Raw genomic sequence first — 21,165 nt, 5'->3', positions numbered from 1 at the left:
GAGACCAAGGTTGAATGTTTAGGCCACAATTCCAAAAGGTGCGTTTGGCACAAAAACAACATTTTGCATCACCAAAAGAACACCATCCCCACGGTAAAGCATGGTGGTGGCAGCATCATGCTTTGGGGTTGTTTTTCTTCAGCTGGAACTGGGGCTTTAGTCAAGGTGGAGGGAATTACAAACAGTTCCAAATACCAGTCACTTTTGGTCCAAAACCTTCAGGCGTCTGCTAGAAAACTGAAGATGAAGAGGAATTTCACCCACACAACACTGACCCCAAGCATACATCCAAATCAACAAAGGAATGGCTTCACCAGAAGAAAATTAAAGTTTTGGAATGGCCCAGCCAGAGACCAGACCTAAATCCAATAGAAAATCTGCAGGGTGACCTGAAGAGGGCTGTGCACAAGAGATGCCCTCACAATCTGACAGATATGGAGCAGTAATGCAAGGAAGAGTGGACAAATATTGCCAAGTCAAGATGTGCCATGCTGACAGATCCCTACTCAAGAAGACTGGGTGCTGTAATTAAATCAAAAGATGCTTCAACAAAGTATTAGTTTAAGGGTGTGCACACTTATGCAACCAGCTTATTGTACTTTTTTTATATTATTTCCCCTAACAGATTTGTCCGTTTTTCAATTGAATTGTACGGTGTTATAGGTCATATTAAAGATGGGAAATGTTTTGAAATAATTTACTGTGGTCTAATTTTTTTATATCACAAAACCTGGCATTTTAACAGGGGTGTGTACACTTTTTATATCCACTGTATGATAAATCAAGCAGATTTCTTCATCCATTGAAAGGAGGAGAGACAGTGAGGATACAAACTGCAAAAGGTTTTGACGGGATTGGTCAAGTAACAGGTATATGTACCCAGCAGAGACCTTACTTCGTAGGATCTGAGGGTGTGGAGTACAGGAAAAACTGCAGACATCATCTTCCTGTACCAGATTCGATATTGCAGCATTGTTCACATGATACAGACTCTAGACCTCAGAGCAATCCAGACAATGCTCCTGCTGCAGAATGTGTCAACTTCTACTTCCATTTATGATGATGTTCCTGATGTCTCTAAAGTTGAACATTCAGCAGAGACAGTCCTAGCTGCTAGACCCAATTCTAATTTCTATGTCACACGATTTGGTCATATTCCAGACCTGGTGTGAAATGCACAGCAATCTGGACATAATTGTCTATATGTATTTACATTATCTGACATGCAATCATTACAAATAATTCTTTGTCATGCAACTACACAGAACTAGTCAATACTGCATGGCTTAATTCTCAAAGAGGGAGGATGTAGAATAGTGCGTGTGTTGTACCTTAAAGAAGTGTTTCAAGCTCAACACCTAAATCATCATTTCTTTGCCTACTTTAACTTAATTCAGAGATCTTGCTCAGAACACCTTTTCATAAATCTTTTGCATGCATGCCTCTGGCCTACCTTACTCATTCTCAAACTTTCATTGTTTGTTTTTCTTATCCATTGTACCCATAATATTATTTTCCTCTGTAATATTGTTAATTTGTCTCTATTCGTATATATTTGTATGTCTGTTTGGGGCTTTTCCCCTCGGGTCTCCACTGAAAAAGGGTAATTCTTACCCATCTGGGCCAACCCGGTTAACAAATGCAAATAAATAACATGTGCATATAAATAGCAAACACATGCTAGCTTCAGTGCCATTTTGAGAGTGCAGCCAGAAAGTGAGCATGTATGAGTGTAATAGCTAGTTTGTTTATAGGTTTATCCAAGTTAAAGTTATTAAGCCTCAACCCTGATGTGTCTGTACATAATAAAGCTGCTTGAACAGAACCCACAAGACTTGGCGACAGCTAAGGTAAGTATAATAAACCTCTGCATGAACATAAACAAAGATAACGGTTACTTAAGTAGTTGTAGTAAAGTACCCACCACCAAAAAAAAAGTAGAAGCAGCAAGACAGTAGAAAATAAAACTGACAAATTACAGCAGATTGTCAAAAACTGAGCATCAGCATGAACACTGCCAACCAAAGATCCATGTGGTAAGTAAAACAGTGGAGTGCCAGAAGTAATGGGAATACAGCTGCAGTTAAAAGAAAAAGGGAAAAAAAAAAGGAAAACTTACCAGTAGCTGTGAAGGGCTATGACCGCAGACAGAGAATAGTTCACAACAGGACCAGGACATATGAATGCTGCAGGAAAAAGGCTGAATAGCACAACAGTCAGAGCTTTCTCATTTCTCCAGTGCTGAGATGCAGACTTAGAAACAGCTAAAAAGGGGAAAATTAATCCAGTTATATAGGAGAAAAAAGTATGTGCTAAAAGCATCGTTTGTATTTAAATGTCCATGAGAGTATACCTTACACTTCCACAATGAAATGTACATTCAGCCTTCATACAACACCTAGGACACTGATGAGCTGTACAAAGGTCCGCAAGATCCCAGGAACCTGCCAAACTGCATGCAAAGCAACTGGCCTCTACAAGATGTAATTAATATATTTCATTTACTGTAAATTGTCCAGTCTTGAGCAACACACATCATACAGGCATCAGTTACCCAAGGAACTCACCGTAACCAAGTCTTTAGGCCAAGACAAAGGTATCGGGGAATGCACTCCAAGGGCACATTCCTGGATTCATATCTCTACCACAAATACTAACTACAAGGATACCACCAACAGTGAAACCTGAAAACTGACATACTTTTGTAAGGGGCAGTGCTCTAAACTGTTTACTTCCAGATTTACGACAAAAAAATAATTAAGGGGAAACAAAAGCCATGTATGAGGAGTACCTTTCAAATACCGGTACTATTGACTCAGAGCTTCTCAAAAACATGCAATATAAGGAGGTATACAACAAAATTTTGAGCCAGATTAGGGATGACCCTGCAAATAAGGGACAGTTGACAGGTGTTTATCCACAGTCACAGAACCTTAGAGAAATGACAAATGCCATGAGAAGTGTAAAAATTGATGGGACTGTAGAATACTAGAATGAGCTGGAAATAACTGGAATGAATATCTATCTGTGAATTACCCAAACTTGTGCTAAACAGGTGCCAGTCTCTCCTTTATGGGCCCAGATCTTTTTGTACTTTCAGAACAATGTCTGCACACACTGTACTTCAGTTAAGAATGCTTTATTATGTACAGTGGAAGCAGATAATATCTGAATTAAAATCTTAAATGTCCATAGTTTCTGCACTCATTATACTGTCCGTATATTTTGTATTCAGAAATGTACTGTCGCTAATAGCAGTGCTGATAATTATGTCTGTAGTTTCTGCACTCATACTCTGATCTTCCTGAATAATATTAACATCCTGGAATGCTGGATATTTCACTTGACTTCTGCACTCAGACTCAGACTCAAGTGTCTATAACCAGACCTCTGAGGACTGCACTGCTATGACTTTCTGCATATCAAACCAAAAACTGCGTCCGAAGTATCTCCTAATAATGCTAAAACCCTGCAAGTTTCTACATGCCTTTTTAACCTTGGTTCCCAAGCCTTGTACCATACCAAAAAAATGCGTTTGTACTCACTGTGCTGCACATGTTGCTCTTATCAGTATTCTTGACCGAAGGCTATTTTTACTGATTGAAAGTGCAAATGAAACTGCATACAAACTGTGAAAGCCTGCTTTAATATGGCTGCATTTCCAGACATATGCAAAGAAAACACCTGGACTGTATTTTTATCTAACAAAATACATTTAAATGAAACCTGAGCTTACAGGAAGAATAAGTGTTTGAACTTCCTTTATGTTAAATTTCACTATTAGATAAAAATATAAAAAAAAAAAGTTTTTTTTTTTTAATAAAGAATGTTTTTTTACTCAGTTGCTCTAAAACGTAAAAACAAAGAAGAGTGAAAACTTTGCAAAAGAGAAACAAAATCTGATTTTAGAAAAACATTCGAGGTTGGTTTTGCCGATTCTGGTAATGATGTAGCAGAAGTAGCAGCAGGAATCAGCAAAACCAACCTTAAATGCTTTTCTGAAATCAGGTTGTCTGTTTCTTTTACAAAGCACTCTTCTTCCTTGTTTTTTACTTTTTAGAGCAACTGAATAAAAAACATTTATTAAAAATATCTTTTTTATACTTTTATTTACTTTTTAGTTGTATCTTTATTTTTTTAGCATTATGACAAGCTTGCTCCTTAAGAACCATAATGTTGTAATGTTAATAGACAAAATTAAAGCATTCAGATCTCAAACCATTAAACATTCCCATACAGAAATTGTTCTCATAAATTACTTCTCATCTATCCCGGATCATGTCTCAAATTTTTGCTCTGTCCCTCCTGAAATAGTGATTTGAGGAAAAAGGTTGTGGATTAACTTAATAAATAACACACAGACTTTTTACGTCGGAAATGATATGTTTAACTTGTTTTCTTATTTTGTTATGTTAATAATACTAATAGTTTAAAAAGCGCCCCTGCCCGTTCTTGATTACTACTGGATTTGTTCCAGATTCTGGGGAGATTGAGAATTAGGAATGCGCTGGGATATCTCTGGCATACAAAAGACTACGAAAGGCAAATAACAATTACAAATTGGAAATTTAACATAAGCTACAGTGGCATGTCATGGACGTGAATGCCGTGCAAAATATGAGCATTACTAGACAGCCCACATTAATGGCATCCAGCACAAGTTAGAAACACTGCAGAGCTAACTCTTAAGATCACAACAACACAACAAGGAAAATATACATTTGCATATTCCACAGAAACAATGTTTTCATAAAAATATGGTTAGAAACAGTGACAGACTGGATAAGTCAGAAAAGGTGTTAAGTGGAGAATTATTTAATGCCAAGTAAAGCACATAGTTGAGAATTACCCAAGGCTGCAATTTTCAAACATACAAAACATTACATCAACGACTGTGAAACAAACACTAAAATCAATCTCTCCTATTCTTCCAGGAAGTTGAAACAAATTGTTCTTTTGTATGACATACACTTCACAAGACAGTGATTATTCTACTTCAGAACAAGCTCAAAACAGACCGACAGGTATTAAGCTTAAAATACAACTGCAGATGACATTTCACCACAGATGGACTGTTTTTTGAAGTGCAAAAAGTACTAAAGATGCCTAAAAGTTTCTGTAAGTAGAGTAATCCACAAAACAAAAATGAAGTCCGCTTCAAAACCTTTACACTATTTATAATAGAAGTGCATGCATTGTTTAATGGATAAAGTGTGTGTGTGTGTGTGTGTGTGTGTGTGTGTGTGTGTGTGTGTGTGTGTGTGTGTGTATATGAATCCATGTAGACAGATGAGAGTGAGTGTATATATAGAGGAAATGATGTAAGGGTGTGTGTGTGTGTGTGTGTGTGTGTGTGTGTGTGTGTGTGTGTGTATAAGAGAGAGGAAATGATGCACTGAGATGCGAGTGTGTGTGTATGAACATAGAGGAAATGATGTAGGAGACGCAAGTGTTTGTATAGAGGAAATGATGTAGAGAGATGCGTGTGTGTATAGAGGAAATGCTGTATGGAGATGCGAGTGTGTGTGCGTGTATAAATATATATATATATATATATATATATATATATATATATATATATATATATAGGAAATGATGTACGGAGATGCAAGTGTGCGCACGTATGTACATAGAGGAAATGATGTAGGGAGATGCAAGTGTGTGTGTGTTGTCTTGCTAATGACAGAAGGGCAATATTTTACTTGCAGACTAAAATATTGTCCCTCTGTCATTGAAATTGCCTTTGTGGCTCTGTTCCTCTTTAGAGGGGCAGAACCACAAGGGACTGAGTCACAAAGGCAATTTCAATAAAATGCACTCTAAAAAACTGAATATTTAAACTGCACTGGAGACTTCCAGAAAGGGAGAGGGGACATAAGTTTATAAACTAACTACATCTGCGCTTCCTAAAAAGGAGGAACAGAGACACTACAAGTATTATAGTGAGGATAACAGATTCCCTGTCAGCAAGATCAGAATCTGTTACCAAGCTTTTCTGTCAGAGCTGTTCTGGAGTACTCAGCCATCGATAGCTGGGTAGAAGAATCCTTAAAATAAATAAATAAATAATGTCTATTATTTCTATTAAATGAAAATAGAGTAGTTTAAGAACATGTCTTTTCCATTACAGCTACTTTGAGAAAGGATAAATCCTTTTGATGCTTTATGGCATGATCATTTAGTGGTGTTGCAGAACCTCTTGCATAACAAAAGAATCTTCAGACATCACACGGCTTCCTTAGATACTAGTACTGCTTGAGTATACAAATCAACAGGTGGCATAGGCTTGTTGCAAGTGTATACATGAAACAGAGGACAGGAAGTTATGAATACTTGTATGGCCAAAGGCCTGGAGCTCAGCAATGAAGGAAGAGTACAGTAAGAAAAAAAAATGCTCAAACAGGTATAAAAGGGGCAGTACTCATGATGAAAGAAAAACACAGAATATCACTCCGTTCTTTCAACTCAAATAATAAGATTTTCTCAGGCAGCTTTGGGCAATTTTCTGATAAGCCATTGCTTTTACACAGCAACAAAGAACTATGTAATGGAGAGAGACAGGTGCATGGCACATGAAGTGAGGCAACCTCAGAAAGTTCTTTTTGCCAACTGACCCCAACGCCTGCAGCATCAAATTTTAGGGTTAAAGGAAGATGAACCTTTCTGAAGCATATCAAAATATTTTCTGTCCAAAAGCATCTTGTACCTTATCCGTCAGCAAACTATATATAATGTATATCCAAACCAAGTTTGTCCTTGAGCAAGCATATTCTATGCCATCTGCATTTAAACCATCATCCAAGTCTAATCAGTTCACAAAGTTCATGATCCAACCAGTGTTCCTGTGACACTATACACCTTGGGCACTCAAGCTATTAGACAACCATATTTACTGCCTCAGCTGCAGCTACATTATAAGCCACTACTATGCTGTCTGAATATCCTTTACTGCAGCATACCTCTCAACCTGTTAGAGCAAGAAATTTTTACAAAGCCATAAATAAAAGTGGGACAAAAGCCCAAAAATAGGGGCAATTTTTAAATGTAGTTCGCACAAACTTAGAAAGTTGATAGAACAGGTTTTACATTAGCATGAATTTTCTGAATGGTATAAAGTCTGAAACTCAAACGTTTGTCGTTATTTTTTAACAAGTCTTTAATGACTTGCCGCAAATTTGTAAGAAAACAATTTTATGAAATGCAAACCAAAAATGAGAGGCAAAAATCCGGACATTCTTCAAAAATCTGTACAGTTGAGAGGTATGTACTGGTACCTTGAAGAAACTAATCCTTCAAGGAAATCAAGGTGCCACTAATGAGGTTTTATAAATCCCTACGGTCCTATGAGACCAGGCAGTGCTTAGACTATAAGATTAGCTCCATCTCTAATCCCCTGGTAACAATACCAAACAGTACCATTAAGTCTAATGATCATCTTTATACACTGGAAGCATCAGTAACCACATAAGAGAAGGCAAAACCTTCCATAAAGATACATTATGTCACTCCAAGTCAAAACACAAAATGCAACTATAATATCTAAATCTCAACACAGCACGACCCTAACAATCAAAACACACAAAATTGCACAAGGGTACTAAATCATAGTTTCTACTGAGGGCTGTTGTTCCTTTCAGCCTCAGAAGAGGGCTCTACCCAAACACCCACAAATCTATATACAAACATACTACTTCATAGGCTGCATAAATTCAAAGAGAAAAGTTGTTAAAACAGAAACTCACCAGGCTTCCCATCCGGTGGTGAAATCATACACTCTCAAAAGGCTGCTTATCTCGGCACACGGATGTCAGAAAAATCACTAGAAATGGATAATTAGCTCCTGATTCCAGTCAGGACAACTAAAAAAAGCAACTAGTGTTAATGCCTCCAAAGAAAACATTCTAAGAGCTGTTGGGAGACAGCCCAGGAGTTGCAGAAAGTCCAAATTCACCTCCAGAAGATGCAACACCAAGAGATATAGAGTGCAAAACAGACCAGATGCATAGAGAGAGATTTTTAAAACCAAGAAGATATCAGCATAATATGTTAAGGTCAATAATAAAAGAAATAATTTGATGGAAAAACTCTTGAGGTCTCACTTCGATAAACTACTGGGGCTCCAAAAATCCAATATAGCCCCCAAAGGAGAAAATGGGATCTAGCCAAATTAATGAAGCTGGAAAACAGTTCTGCATGAAAACTTGGGTCTTTCCCTGGTTCCAGACAAATCAGGAGGGCCAAACTGCAAATTTATGGACAGGGCTCACTCAGGAAGAAAAATTCATTAAGTGGCAACAAGGGTTTTTCCAACTAGCTCCTCAAACCCAAGAGTCCCAAGGTCGATAATATTTTAAGTTCCAAAACTTCACCTTGAAAAAAACAGTAGGTCTTTGCAAAACTCTCTCTCAAAGCAAGAGGCAGCTTACATTAGGAATGAAAAAAATAAATTACCCTCCCCTGACAAGGCTGAGATTAACAAATTTCTGTCCTTCATACATGCATGCAGAGATGCTTAACCTAAATCTTCAACTAGTTAAAACCAAAAACCAAAAAACTATGAAAACGTGAAAAATACCGGTATCCTTGAGCACTGGAACAACAGAACCACCAAAAGACCGTAGTATTACTGAACGCAAATTTATTTCTTAAAATAACAGCGTTTTCGCCACTGCTAATGCAAGTAGCTTCCTCAGAGTTGAAAAAGAAGAAAGCGCCAAACTTCAAATTTAAAACCAAGGGAGTGAGTCAAATGACGTCACTTCCGTATAAAATAAGCGCACACCACCTACCATTGAGTATATAAAACACATTAGTGTTGATAGTTTTTTTATATGAAGGGTTAATATTTGTAGTATACAAATACTTTAAGGACACTGTGAATTAATGTTTTAATTAATATTTTATAAGTTTCTTTTGGTGTATTTATAACACCTTTTTGTGTTCAAAGAGTTTAATTTAGATTTATTGTTTATAACATTTTATAACTAATGTGTTTTATATACTCAATGGTAGGTGGTGTGTGCTTATTTTATACGGAAGTGACGTCATTTGACTCACTCCCTTGGTTTTAAATTTGAAGTTTGGCGCTTTATTCTTTTTCAACTCTGAGGAAGCTACTTGCATTAGCAGTGGCGAAAACGCTGTTATTTTAAGAAATAAATTTGCGTTCAGTAATACTACGGTCTTTTGGTGGTTCTGTTGTTCCAGTGCTCAAGGATACCGGTATTTTTCACGTTTTCGTAGTTTTTTGGTTTTATCTCATTTGTATTTATGGCTACCGGCAGTCCTGTTAGTCCTGGAACTCCGAACCTTTTAGGAACTAGCAATTCAGCAGCAGCATTGGATAATATGGACATCCCTTCCTTGCTAGTGAATTTATCTCAACATCTTGAATCCCTGCATAATCGTATGGATCAACTTGATCGGAGTGTTAATAGCAATGTCAGCCTGGTCTGTAATAAACCGGCGCCCGCTGAGGTTAACAGTCAATCCAACAACGGTATACAGCAATCCATTCCAGCGGGGCAACCTGTACGAGTTCTAGCACACCACATCAACAATTCTGATTTCAACAATGAAGGGTCAGTACCTTTGGGTTTTAATGGCCGCGTTTCAGCACAGCCTTCTATTAGTAATCCATCTTCTGCTGTCCATAATGTTTCTTCCTTGGGTGATTGGATTACTAATTTGGACTTTTTCTTTTACTCAAGCTCAAGAACCATCAACAATAGATACAGCAGCTAATTCTGCAGGTATGAGTACTATTGCAGAAAAGCTCAGACAACTGGATTTTAAACTACTAAAATTAAAAAAACTACAGTTGGAAGTGGCATACTTCCAACAATACTTAAAAGACAACATCGTTCCTAAAGGACTACGTAGTAGTTTTTTACCGACAGGTCTTATTTCTGATCCAGCATTCTGTTCTGACTTGATAGTCCTTTTTGATCAACAAGGAGCTCAACTTATCGAGTTAATCATCAAGCATTACTCTAGCCATATTAACAGCCTTATTGCCGACATCAACAATCTTGATAGTATTATTAAACTTGACATTGAATATGCCAAGTTTAAATACGATTATAATCGTATTTTCATTAGTATAGACGCATTAATGGCTAAACTCACAACTAATAAATCCAAGAAATTGGCGAGAGACAGGCACGCTTATTTACAAAAATGTGCCTATCCTAAAATACAAGGTCCAAGCTCTTGTCCAGTCCTTCAAGGAGGAGGTCCTAGTGTTTCCAGTGCAGATGATCAGGACCAGCGTTCAAATTTCAACAATATAGAGGAAAACTTCGAAGGGCCATCTGAGAATGGCCTTAGAAGGAGTGACAGAATCAAGGCTATTCATCACAAAACGTCAAGTGATAATAATAACAGCAATGCTAATAACAATCGGGTTAATAATAACAATTTTTTAGGGGCTCGGAACAAGCGTCCATTTCAGAAGAAGAACAAGAACTGGAACAACCGTTGGTAGTGGATGAATTATCTGATTTAGTTGCCCCACAAAATTGTTTTCCTACTATTTTAACTAACAACAAAGGGGACTTTAAGATCTACAATTTTTCAAACATCACTTTGGACGCTGATTTAGTTGAATTATTAGCTTATGGAAATACATTTGTTCCTACCCGTCAATGTAATCTAGCTAGGTCGATTATTGATCTAAAATGCTTTGTTCGTAAACTTAATTTGGAACTACTGTTTAGTAACAATACTAGTGAAATTTCCAAATTAAAATTACCAAGCACATTTAACCCCCCTTTACACCCGGGTTTAAATTTATTTGAAAGCATTTGTGAAGTAGATATGAGACATGCAAATATTCAATGGGTCTAATTCATTGCATAACAAAAGTAACATCTCTAAAGATCAAATTATGGCCTTGAACAACTTACGACAACTCCCGATTAGGGTTATTAAACCAGATAAAGGGGGTGGCTTGGTTATACTAGACCAATCTGATTACAATGACAAAATGTTGTTAGTATTGAATTCCCCTGCTTATTCTGTTTCATCTTTGAATGAAATGAACGTGAATTACAACAGAATCAAGAGGGTATTTGAGAGACTTGTTCCTTCTAGGCAAAATTGATGTGGATACTTATAATTTTATAAACATCATTTCTCCTAAAACCCCTGTGATGTTTGGAATTCCTAAGATCCACAAGAACTTTCAGAATCCACCTATGAGAGCCTTAGTCGATGGTAGGTCTTCTATCACCCACCCGAGTGCTAGACTTATTGATAGCATTCTATCTAGACATCTCAAGGGATAGCATTCTATCTAGACATCTCAAGGGGGTCAAGGAAATCTGCAAAGATTCATGGTCCTTCTTGAATAACATCAATAACATCGACTATGACGACTCTTACAATTTTTTAACCATCGATGTTGTGGATCTTTATACATCAATTCCACATCAAGAAGCCATAGAATGGATTGGGTTGATGTTAGGTGATCTCCAAGCTTCCCGTAATGAAATAGACACAGTTACTGAGTTGTTGGATATAGTCTTATCGTCCAACTTTTTCATTTTTGAGAAGCAGTATTACCTCCAAAAACAGGGTATAGCTATGGGGTCCCTGTGTGGAGAGAGTGTAGCTAACTGTTTTGTTGCATACTGGGAAAAGTATTTCATATTGAATAGATCTGAATTTAAGGACCGTATTAAGTACTACACACGGTTCCTTGATGTTATTTTTATTCTTATTCAAGGGGAAATCCAATTCAGTGAGGAACTTGTAGATTATATGAATAAGACTACAAATTTCCTCAAATTTACTTCCCATTTTTCTACCACAGATATTGATTACTTGGATGTGAAAATAGAGAAGGACCCACAAAATAAGACATTCCTGGCATCTATTTACAGAAAACCAACTTACTGTAATTCTTTCTTCCACTACTCAAGTTTACCCCCATTTAAACAAAAATGGTCCATCGTAAAAGGCCAACTGGTAAGAGCAGTAAGGATGTGTAGTACTTTAGAGAGGTTTCAACAAGAGTGTTCCTTTCTGAGGACGTTATTTTCAAACAGGGGTTATCCCTTGAATTTGATTAACGACCTAATAGAGGAAGTTGAATTTAAAAGATCTACTGGTTTCTATAAACCACTTTTGAGCAAAAATAATAGTCTGGCTACCAGTATGGTTAATACCCCTGTAATTGATTCAAATGCTTTAGTACCCATAGAGAAATCTGGTAATGAGGTGGTACGCAAGTTCCCTACAAGTTTTATTACTACCTTTAACCTGAATTCACAACAAATTTGGTCCATCATTTGTAAAAAACTGGTATTTTATCAGCAGTAATTCTTCCCTTGTGGAGAAGTTAGGCTCTCAACCTTCTGTTGTTTATAAAAGAGGCAACAACCTCAAGGAATTAGTACAAAGGAATTTTGACACCAATTATTTTACTAGACAGAAAGGTACATACCCTTGTGGTTCTTGTAATTGGTGTAAAATGTTAAGGTCAGGCAATTCATTTAACATTAGAAACAGGAAGTACCAGATTAATCATAGGATCACTTGTGATACAAAATCTATAGTATATGTAGCGTTATGTGATTGTTGCCCAGCATTCTACATAGGAAAAACGGATAGAAAATTCCGTGAGCGGGTCTACCAACATGTTTATGCTATCAAAAATAAGAAATGTGAAAATTCGTTGGCGAAACATATCTGTAATAACCCGGGTCATAGTTTTCACTTTATGGCCATAGATCAAGTTAGACCGAACAGTAGTGGAGGTCCATTTTCCCTATTGTTGGAAATTTGTGAATTGGAATGGCAAATCAAACTTGACGCTTTTAATGTTCCTGGGTTAAATGAAAATTGCAATATTTCTTCTGTCTTAAAGCTTAGGAGCTATATGAGATAACTTCTCCAGTTAGGATTTTTTGGTTTATTTAAAATAGATTTCCACCTTATAGGTGGTGTAATATTGGCTAGAGCATTTACAATATGGTATATAATATTTACTATAAAAATTTCTTGATAGTTTTTTGATATGAAGGGTTAATATTTGTAGTAAACAAATACTTTAAGGACACTGCGAATTAATGTTTTAATTAATATTTTATAAGTTTCTTTTGGTGTATTTATAACACTTTTTTGTGTTCAAAGAGTTTAATTTAGATTTATTGTTTATAACATTTTATAACTAATGTGTTTTATATACTCAATGGTAGGTGGTGTGCGCTTATTTTATACGGAAGTGACGTCATTTGACTCACTCCCTTGGTTTTAAATTTGAAGTTTGGAGCTTTCTTCTTTTTCAACTCTGAGGAAGCTACTTGCATTAGCAGTGGCAAAAATGCTGTTATTTTAAGAAATAAATTTGCGTTCAGTAATACTACGGTCTTTTGGTGGTTCTGTTGTTCTAGAGTGCTCAAGGATACCGGTATTTTTCACGTTTTCGTAAATCTTCAACAAGTTTACCCATGGATCCTCAAGATTCGACATCCAGGAGGGACAAAGATGTAGCATGAGGCTGAAAAGGCACATTAGGACCTGAAGCAGTTGTTGCAACCAAGAGACCAGTAAAAAAATTACATTTTGCCTCTCCTATCGGTTCTAATTTACTTGCTCTGAATTCATTAGCTAGCTGTCTAAAAGTAGTCTATTTTTACACTCTAGCAAGCTCTTTTCTTTGTTGTTGCATCAACAGGACAGATTTTCCATCTAAAGGCTGTGAGTGGTAGCTTGGTCTGTATAGGTTGGGGAAATGCACTAGATAATTCTGCACAACTGAGTGGCTCTTAGCTCAGTTCTACAAAGCAAAGTACTTTTTTTGAGCTACACTTTATAAGCTGTTTAAAGTACACCACTATTACCCTCAATTACTTCTCGACTTTCCTTGCATTTAAATTTGTTTGTGGTAGCATTTCACTCTGGGCACTCTTTTACTGTACTTTTACATTAGGAGGACTGGGATTATTCATCTAGTGGTAGTAGGTGTTTGCATGGTCTATCTGAGTTGGGAAGCACACACTACAGCTCTAAGCATAAACATTTTATTGGCCAGAAGGTTCAGTAGTTAGTTTTCTGTATTTCCTGTACTGGCATAAATAAGCACATTTGCACAGAGCTGCTTGCCATGCCTGTGCCCTGTACAAATGTAAACATCTAGAAACATTGCTTATTTTCTTTATACTGTGAAAGTTTACTATGGTATTCATCTTTTTTGCATTTCTTTAAAGTTGCATTTGCAAAATGATGTGAGAGCTGCTGTATTGCACTGAAATACATTGTATCAAGTGTTTCTTAGTTAACATTCAGCATTTGTTTGCGGTTCCTGAACCCTTGGGCTTCACACCAAGAAGTCTACACTTGTGTGGCACGAAAGAGTTGATTTCACCTGTCTGAGCTAGGAATTGCTGGCAGAAAGCTCATTGTGTGCTTATCTGACTGGTATTAGGGCACAGTCAGTGTAAAACCTGCTTTTTTACTGATCAAAGTCAGGTATGCCTTGCGTTTGTCAGACCTGCTCTTGTGGTTACAGGTGCCTTGTATAAACACAATCACCAGAAGGTGATTTTTTTTTTTTTTTACCTCAGAATTTTACCTCAATGCTGCGTTACTCACGAGGCAACTAGTTTGTGCAGCGAACAGCATTTACACATTTAGTTTAGACTACTTAGGTCACTTTACCTTATTTTAGTACCCAGGACTATCACCACTCAGAAAGCATCTGGTTTGGGCACTGGGCAGCATCACTGGGTGGGTTAGCTGCAGATTACACAAAGTAAGCACCCTTCCGTTGGCCCAGTTACAAACACTCTCCACTTCTATCCCTTGCAAGTACACATTAGGACCTGGAACCATGGATGGGCACTTTCCTGCTATCTCTGTATCCAACTTGGTGGACATGGGCATCCTAAGGCAATGTAGCAACTGCCTTACATACACAGACTACCACTTAATTCTCAGAAAAATGCATGCAAGACGTAGTTGCACATTGACAGTGGAGACTAGACTCTTACATACAGACACAAAAAGCAACAAACAGGACATCAGCAACCCACCCACATCACTCACATTATCCACATAGGACCAAACAAATAGACCCCCCCCCATATGCAGAGATGCTCACATGCAACTTACCCAAGCTTCAGAAGGACTCTCAGGCACAGTCCTCAAAACCTTTGCATGTAAACAAAAAAATTCCCATCACAACACAAAGCCACATTTCATTGCATCTCAACTACCAAGCCCATAAGGCAAAAAACTTCACAACCCAAAATTTTGTTCATACCAGACTCCATTTTGAGACATACTGACATCCCTCTTACCAGGTTGGATAGGGAGAAGGTTACAGTTAGTTGCCTATTAGGGGACAGGATCTGCCAGAACACTTAAGCACACAGGTCACTTACCCCCAAGTATCAGTATGACTCCTAGCGACTTCATGTGGGCGTGAATAACTTGAGAAGTACCTCCTTGGACTATATGAAGCGAGACATGATTGAGCTCTCAGAATGTGTGTCACACAGTTAAAAGCCTAGCACTGAGCAGCATTCTACCATCTCCAAGGATGATGCCATAACACCAGCAGAAAATGATCAACTAACAATTGGCTTAGCTACTGGTGTATTCCAAATGGGTCCAATACTTGCCAGCCTGGGAGGACATGTCTGACAGGCCATGCTGCTTTGCTAGGGATGGTCTTCACCTCCCACATCTAGGCTTTTGGCTACTGGCCAAAACATTATCCATCCATACAGTACCATTTTTTGCATTGCCAAACAGACAAACCTTTCAATATAACAAAAGCTATTCAGGACAGGCTGAAGGTGTTAATGCTCAATGTTAGGACTCTCCACAAGGAACTGCACTCCCTAGAAGCTGTCCTCACCCTGGAGAATGCAAACATCTGTGCAGTTACTAAAACATGGTTCAAAGCCATGGAAAGCACTTTAGTAGCTCAATGGCTGTACCACCTTTACATATGTTCTGACCACCCACTAAACATGAAAGGGCAAAAGGCAGAGGTGTAGTTATCTACATAAAAAGGATATGCACACTTCAAGGCTGGTCAAACAACATGACATGATTGAGCTACTCCATGTTTAACTAACCATGGGAAAAATCTATTATCATACTCTTTGCTAGCTATTAGTCCCCCACCATGAAATCAGGAAACCTATACATCATGCATGAAGTAACTTGAACCACTCACCATCCAGCCCAACACCACACTCGTGGAGGATTTTATCTACCCCTCCATAAATTGGGAGGCATACATGACAACTAACATACAGGCCCAAAGATTTATTGGCTTTGTGAATTCAAATGCCCCAAAGTAGCTAGTCTGCACTCCCACTACTGAACAAATATCCTGGATCTGACACTCCCAAATGTGGAAAAGCGATGCACCCCCTCCCTCCAAAGTAAAACATCCTCACTGATAAGATCAGATGACACTCTCCTTGGAAATAAAGGTAAAACTAGTCCCCCCCAACCTCAAAAACTTTTAAGAACTTCTCTAAGGTAAATTATCTTCTATTAAGGGATGACATACCTAGTTTCTACGCTCCCCCAAATCCAGAAAACACAGAATCCTATGCAGAGATGTACAGCACACCCTGTACAACCATGTAAACAAAGTACAGTTGTGTACACTTACCATAAATGTAGATGTTCAAGTGTATTCACTGTTGCAGTCATTACATTTGGGTAATCTGCTGGCAGGTTGCCCTCAGCCGGCCTGATTAACAAAGTCTTGGGTCCCGTGTCATTTGCTGCCCTTTTTCCATGACGTCAGGTCATCAGGGGTATAAAATATGCAGCCGAAACCATTACATCAGTTTTTCTTGTCCCAGATGTCAGATGCCCCCCAAATGGGGAGCAAAATAAAATTAAAAACACAAAAATATACCTCCAACCAAAAGCAAACACACCAAAAAGACTTTTAAGCTTAGTAAAAGAGAGTAGAGGTATAGTAAGAGAAAAACAGGGGGCTGGAGGGAGGGTAACCAGGACTTAAACAGTGAATACACTTGAACATCTACATTTATGGTAAGTGTACACAACTGTACTATGTTCTTCGTGTTTCACTGTTGCAGTCATTACATTTGGGTAGATTCCCAAAGCTATCGTTGGGTGGATGGATTTATACAGCATTAGGACCAGCTATCAGGCCCTGCAAAACAGCAGTGGCAAAGCCAGCCTTAGACGTAGAAGAAACTGGCAAGTGATAATGCTTGGTGAAAGTATGAACTCCAGGTAGCAGCTTCTAGAATATCCCTGGTGTGAACCCCTCTGAGAAAGGTTGCAGAAGTAGATGCAGCCCTGGTGGAATGAGATTTGATCCCCTAGGGGAAAGGTTTTCCATGATGCTTATAGCAGAAATTAATGTAATGGCTTATCCATTTAGAAATTGTTCATTTTGAAATAGCCTTCCCCTCTGCCCCTGCAGCAAATGCCACCAGCAGTTGTTCAGATTTTCTTCGAGATTTAGTCCTGTCCAAGTAGAATCTAAGTTGTCTGTGCACATCCAATGAATGCAGAATACGCTCCCCCTTGTTCTGTGGATTGGGAAAGAACGTTGGCAAATGAATGGACTGACTAAGAGCCACACTGGATACCACCTTGGGCATGAAGTGACACCCTGTCCGCATGAAAGATGATGAAAGGTTCCACTGCCATAAGGGCCTGTAATTCAGATATCCTTCTAGCTGAAGTGATTGCTAAAAGAAAGGCTGTTTTCAAAGAAAGGAATTTTAAGTCTGCAGTAGCAGCTGGCTCGAAAGGAGGTAGACTGAGTTTTTCCAATACAAAGTTAAGGTCCCAGGCAGGGGTTGGTGCTCTCCTGGGTGGTCTCAAGTTTTTGGCCCCTCTGAGATGCTGCTTGAGCAGAGGATGAGAGAAGAGGGGAGGTTCTGTGTTGTAATGAGCTGAAATGGCTGAGCCGTGGATTTTAATGGAAGAAAAGGACAGGCCCTTGTGAAGCATCTCAGTTAAGTATTGCAAAATCTGAGGTAAATTGGGCGCTGCTGTGCTCATCCCTTGAGATTGACTCCAGGCACAGAATCTTTTCCATTTGTCAGCATAAGATTTTCTAGTACTAGGTCTTCTCACCTCCAAGATGACATGAAGGATGCTAAGGGTGAATTTTAAGTGATTAGCCAAGCTGCAAATTTCAATGTTGGGAGCTGCGGGTGCAGAATTTGGTTCTCCTGCTGAGACAGTAAAGAAGGTGTCTGAGGCAGGTGCCATGGAGAACTTTGTGACACTGCGCAGGAGAGGGTACCAGTGGTTGGCATGGCCAGTCTGGAGCAATCAAAATAATTTTTGGTTTGTCCTGTTTGACTTTTAGCAGAACTTTGGAGAGTAAAGGCAGAGGGGAAAAGGCATAGACCGACAGGTTTTTCCAGCTGAAGGACAGAGCATCCACTTTCCAGGCTTTTTTGTGAGGAGTTCTTGTGCAAAATTTGTCCAACTGGTAGTTCTGGGGGGAGGCAAATAGATCTATGTCTGGGCTCCCCATTTGCCTGTCAACATGTTGAAAATCTGTGGTTCCAGTTTCCATTCATGTGGGTCCATGAGATTTCTGCTTAGTTCGGCTGCCAGAATATTCAGTTTTCCTGACAGGAATTGAGCTTACAGTTGCACTTGGTAGCTCAAGGCCGTGTTCCACAATGCCATGGCTAGTCTGCAGAGGGGGGTAGGAATGTGTACCCCCCTGCTTGTTTATGTACCACATAACCGTGGTGTTGTCTGTCTTTACCAGTAGTTGTCCTGGATGAATGTAGTCCTTGAAGACTGTCAGAGCATTCTGTACAGCTAACATTTCTTTTTGATTGATATGTAGGTGCATTTGATTTGGGCTCCATTTGCCCTGAATGCACTTCCCTGCCAGATGAGCCCCCCCATGCATAGTCTGATGCATCTGTAGTTAGGGTTTGGGCAGCAGGGGGTATAGTGTGAATGGCAGTCCCTTGTTTTGGTGGCAGGCCTCTGCCCACCACAGGAACTCTAGTCTAGGCATAGACAAGGTATGATAGGAATCATTGTTTCCAGGCTGTGACAATGTTGACTCCATAATCTTTTTAAGTACCACTGAAGTTTCCTCATATGCAGTCTTGCATATGGAATTAGAAGAATTCAGGAGGCCATTAACCTCAAGGCTTGCAGTATTTGTCTTGCAGATAACAGGGCTTTTGTGGCCACTTGTTTGAAGTAAGTTACCAAATGAATTTGCTTTTCTGGCGTGAGAAAAGCCATCTGGGCAGTTGTATTCAAGCTTGCACCCAGGAATGTAATCTGTTGAGAGGGTACCAGTTGTGATTTATTTTCGTTTATGTTGTACCCTAGACAAGTTAGAACCCTTTTTACAAACGCCAGATGTTTTATAAGTATGGCCTGGTTTTCTGCCTGAATTAGACAATCGTCCAGGTATGGATATATTTGAATATTTTTTGCCTGCAAAATGCAATTACTGGAGCTAGTAGACAAGCCAAAGGGCAGTGCAAAGAACTGATATTGCAAGTAGCCTGCTTTGAAGCGTAGGTATCTTCTGCAAGATTCCCTGATTGGGATATGCAGGTATGCTTCTTTCAAATCTAGAGTTGCCAAACAGGCATTCTTGCCTATCATAGGAAGCAACGGGTGAAGAGTCAGCATCTTGAATTTTGGAATGTCCAGAAAGGTGTTTAGAGTAGACAGTCCAGAATTGGATACCATGATTTGTCTTTTCTGGGTACCAGGAAAAGTCTGGAATAGAAACCTTGTCCCTTTTCCTCATCTGGTACCGGTTGGTGGTGGCAATGTGTGGAAATGAAATCTGTATCCCTGGGACACTATTTTAAACCCATTTGTCCTGGATTATGAATTGCCAGTTTTTTGCATGAAAAGCAATCTTTACCCCAAAGGGGCGGCTGAAAGGTAAGTGCTTAGTAATTTTAAAGGGAAGTCATTGAGACTGTTTACCATGGGGGGTGTCTTGTTATTTCTGGATTTGGAAGTGGAAGCACCCCATTGCTTAGGTCTGAGAGTCCCTTGGGACTGAAACCTGGTGCTTTTAGTGCGCCTGGGTTTGGCTTGAATGGATCTGGAAGGAGCTGGAAAGGACCAGTTCTTAGTAGGCCAGTGCCTACTAAATTTTGGAGGTTGCACTTGTAAGAAATATTTCACAGTTTGCATAGATTTAGCTTTATCTTCCATCTTTTTTAGAACTTCTTCAGCCTTATTGCCAAACAGGCGGTCCTGATTTAGAGGAATATCCAACAATTTTGCTTTAACATGACCAGGCAGAGATTGCTCTTTAAGCCAAGCATGCCTTCTAAGCACAGACCCAGTAACAGCAGCCCTGCAAGAGGCCTCTAGAATCAAAACCGCATTGCAAAGTACGTTTTCCAACTTGTTCAGCTGAATGCAATAAATACTGTAAATCTTTATTTTCCACACAGTCAGAAATCAGCATCATTTTCTGTTTAAGCAGTCCCATGATATGCTGTTGATATTTTGGTATATGAAATTGACAGTTTAAAGCCTTGATTGCCAAGGTTGTAGAAGTATAAACCTTTTTACCCCATCTATCCAGCGCCCTGGAATCTCTATCAGAAGGGGTAGGATTTTTGGCAGTAGAAGCCTTAATGCCCTTGGGCCCCTGAGAAATGGTTTCTGGGTCCGCAACAGGATTTTTGAGAAGGAACTTGTGGGACTCAGGAACCCTGTAGTATCTGTTTGGTTTACTGGGAGCCAGAGGCAGGGAATCAGGGGCCATACTGGATTCCGAAAACACATCAACAATGTCTAGTGCAGGATATATAGCCAAAGGCCTATGCTGAGGTAAAAGAAGAAAATCCCTAAGTCTCTTTTTTGAATCAGAGCATTCCTGACTTTCCCAGTGGAAATGCTCCCTTAAAGTATGTAAAGTTTCACCAAAAGAGAAATCCTCAGGGGGGGAGCAGAGGGAATGGAATCCTCTGCATCAGAATCCTCTTAAGTAGGTATGGACAAATCCAGGTCATTAGAAGAGTCAGAAGAAACAGAATCCTGATCAGAAGATTCATAGTCAAGCTCAGACCTAGGCCTCTTTGCAGGGGGGGGGGTTGACTACCCCTGATTAGAGTAATTAGGTCTTCAGCCATTTTGATCATTTGTTTTTTTAGGCATTGGGGCTTGAACATGTGGCCTGGGCGTCGTTTT

The 21,165-nt window shown here is 39.0% G+C and overlaps 1 protein-coding gene across 1 annotated transcript in view; it reads right to left on the bottom strand.

Moving 5' to 3' along the window:
• SDHD (succinate dehydrogenase complex subunit D) overlaps positions 1-21,165 on the bottom strand; it is a 389,192-nt gene that overhangs the window by 59,006 nt on the left and 309,021 nt on the right. Inside the window, exon 3 of the mRNA XM_044081087.1 lies at positions 2,120-2,264. Coding sequence (XP_043937022.1) covers positions 2,120-2,264 — 145 coding nt within the window. The remainder of the gene's footprint in view (positions 1-2,119; positions 2,265-21,165) is intronic.

This window comes from Protopterus annectens, chromosome 8.part0 (assembly GCF_019279795.1).
Source record: "Protopterus annectens isolate FY-2018-M chromosome 8.part0, PAN1.0, whole genome shotgun sequence".
In the NCBI taxonomy this organism is placed as follows: domain Eukaryota; kingdom Metazoa; phylum Chordata; order Ceratodontiformes; family Protopteridae; genus Protopterus; species Protopterus annectens.
This window is presented reverse-complemented; position numbering and strand designations above follow the sequence as displayed.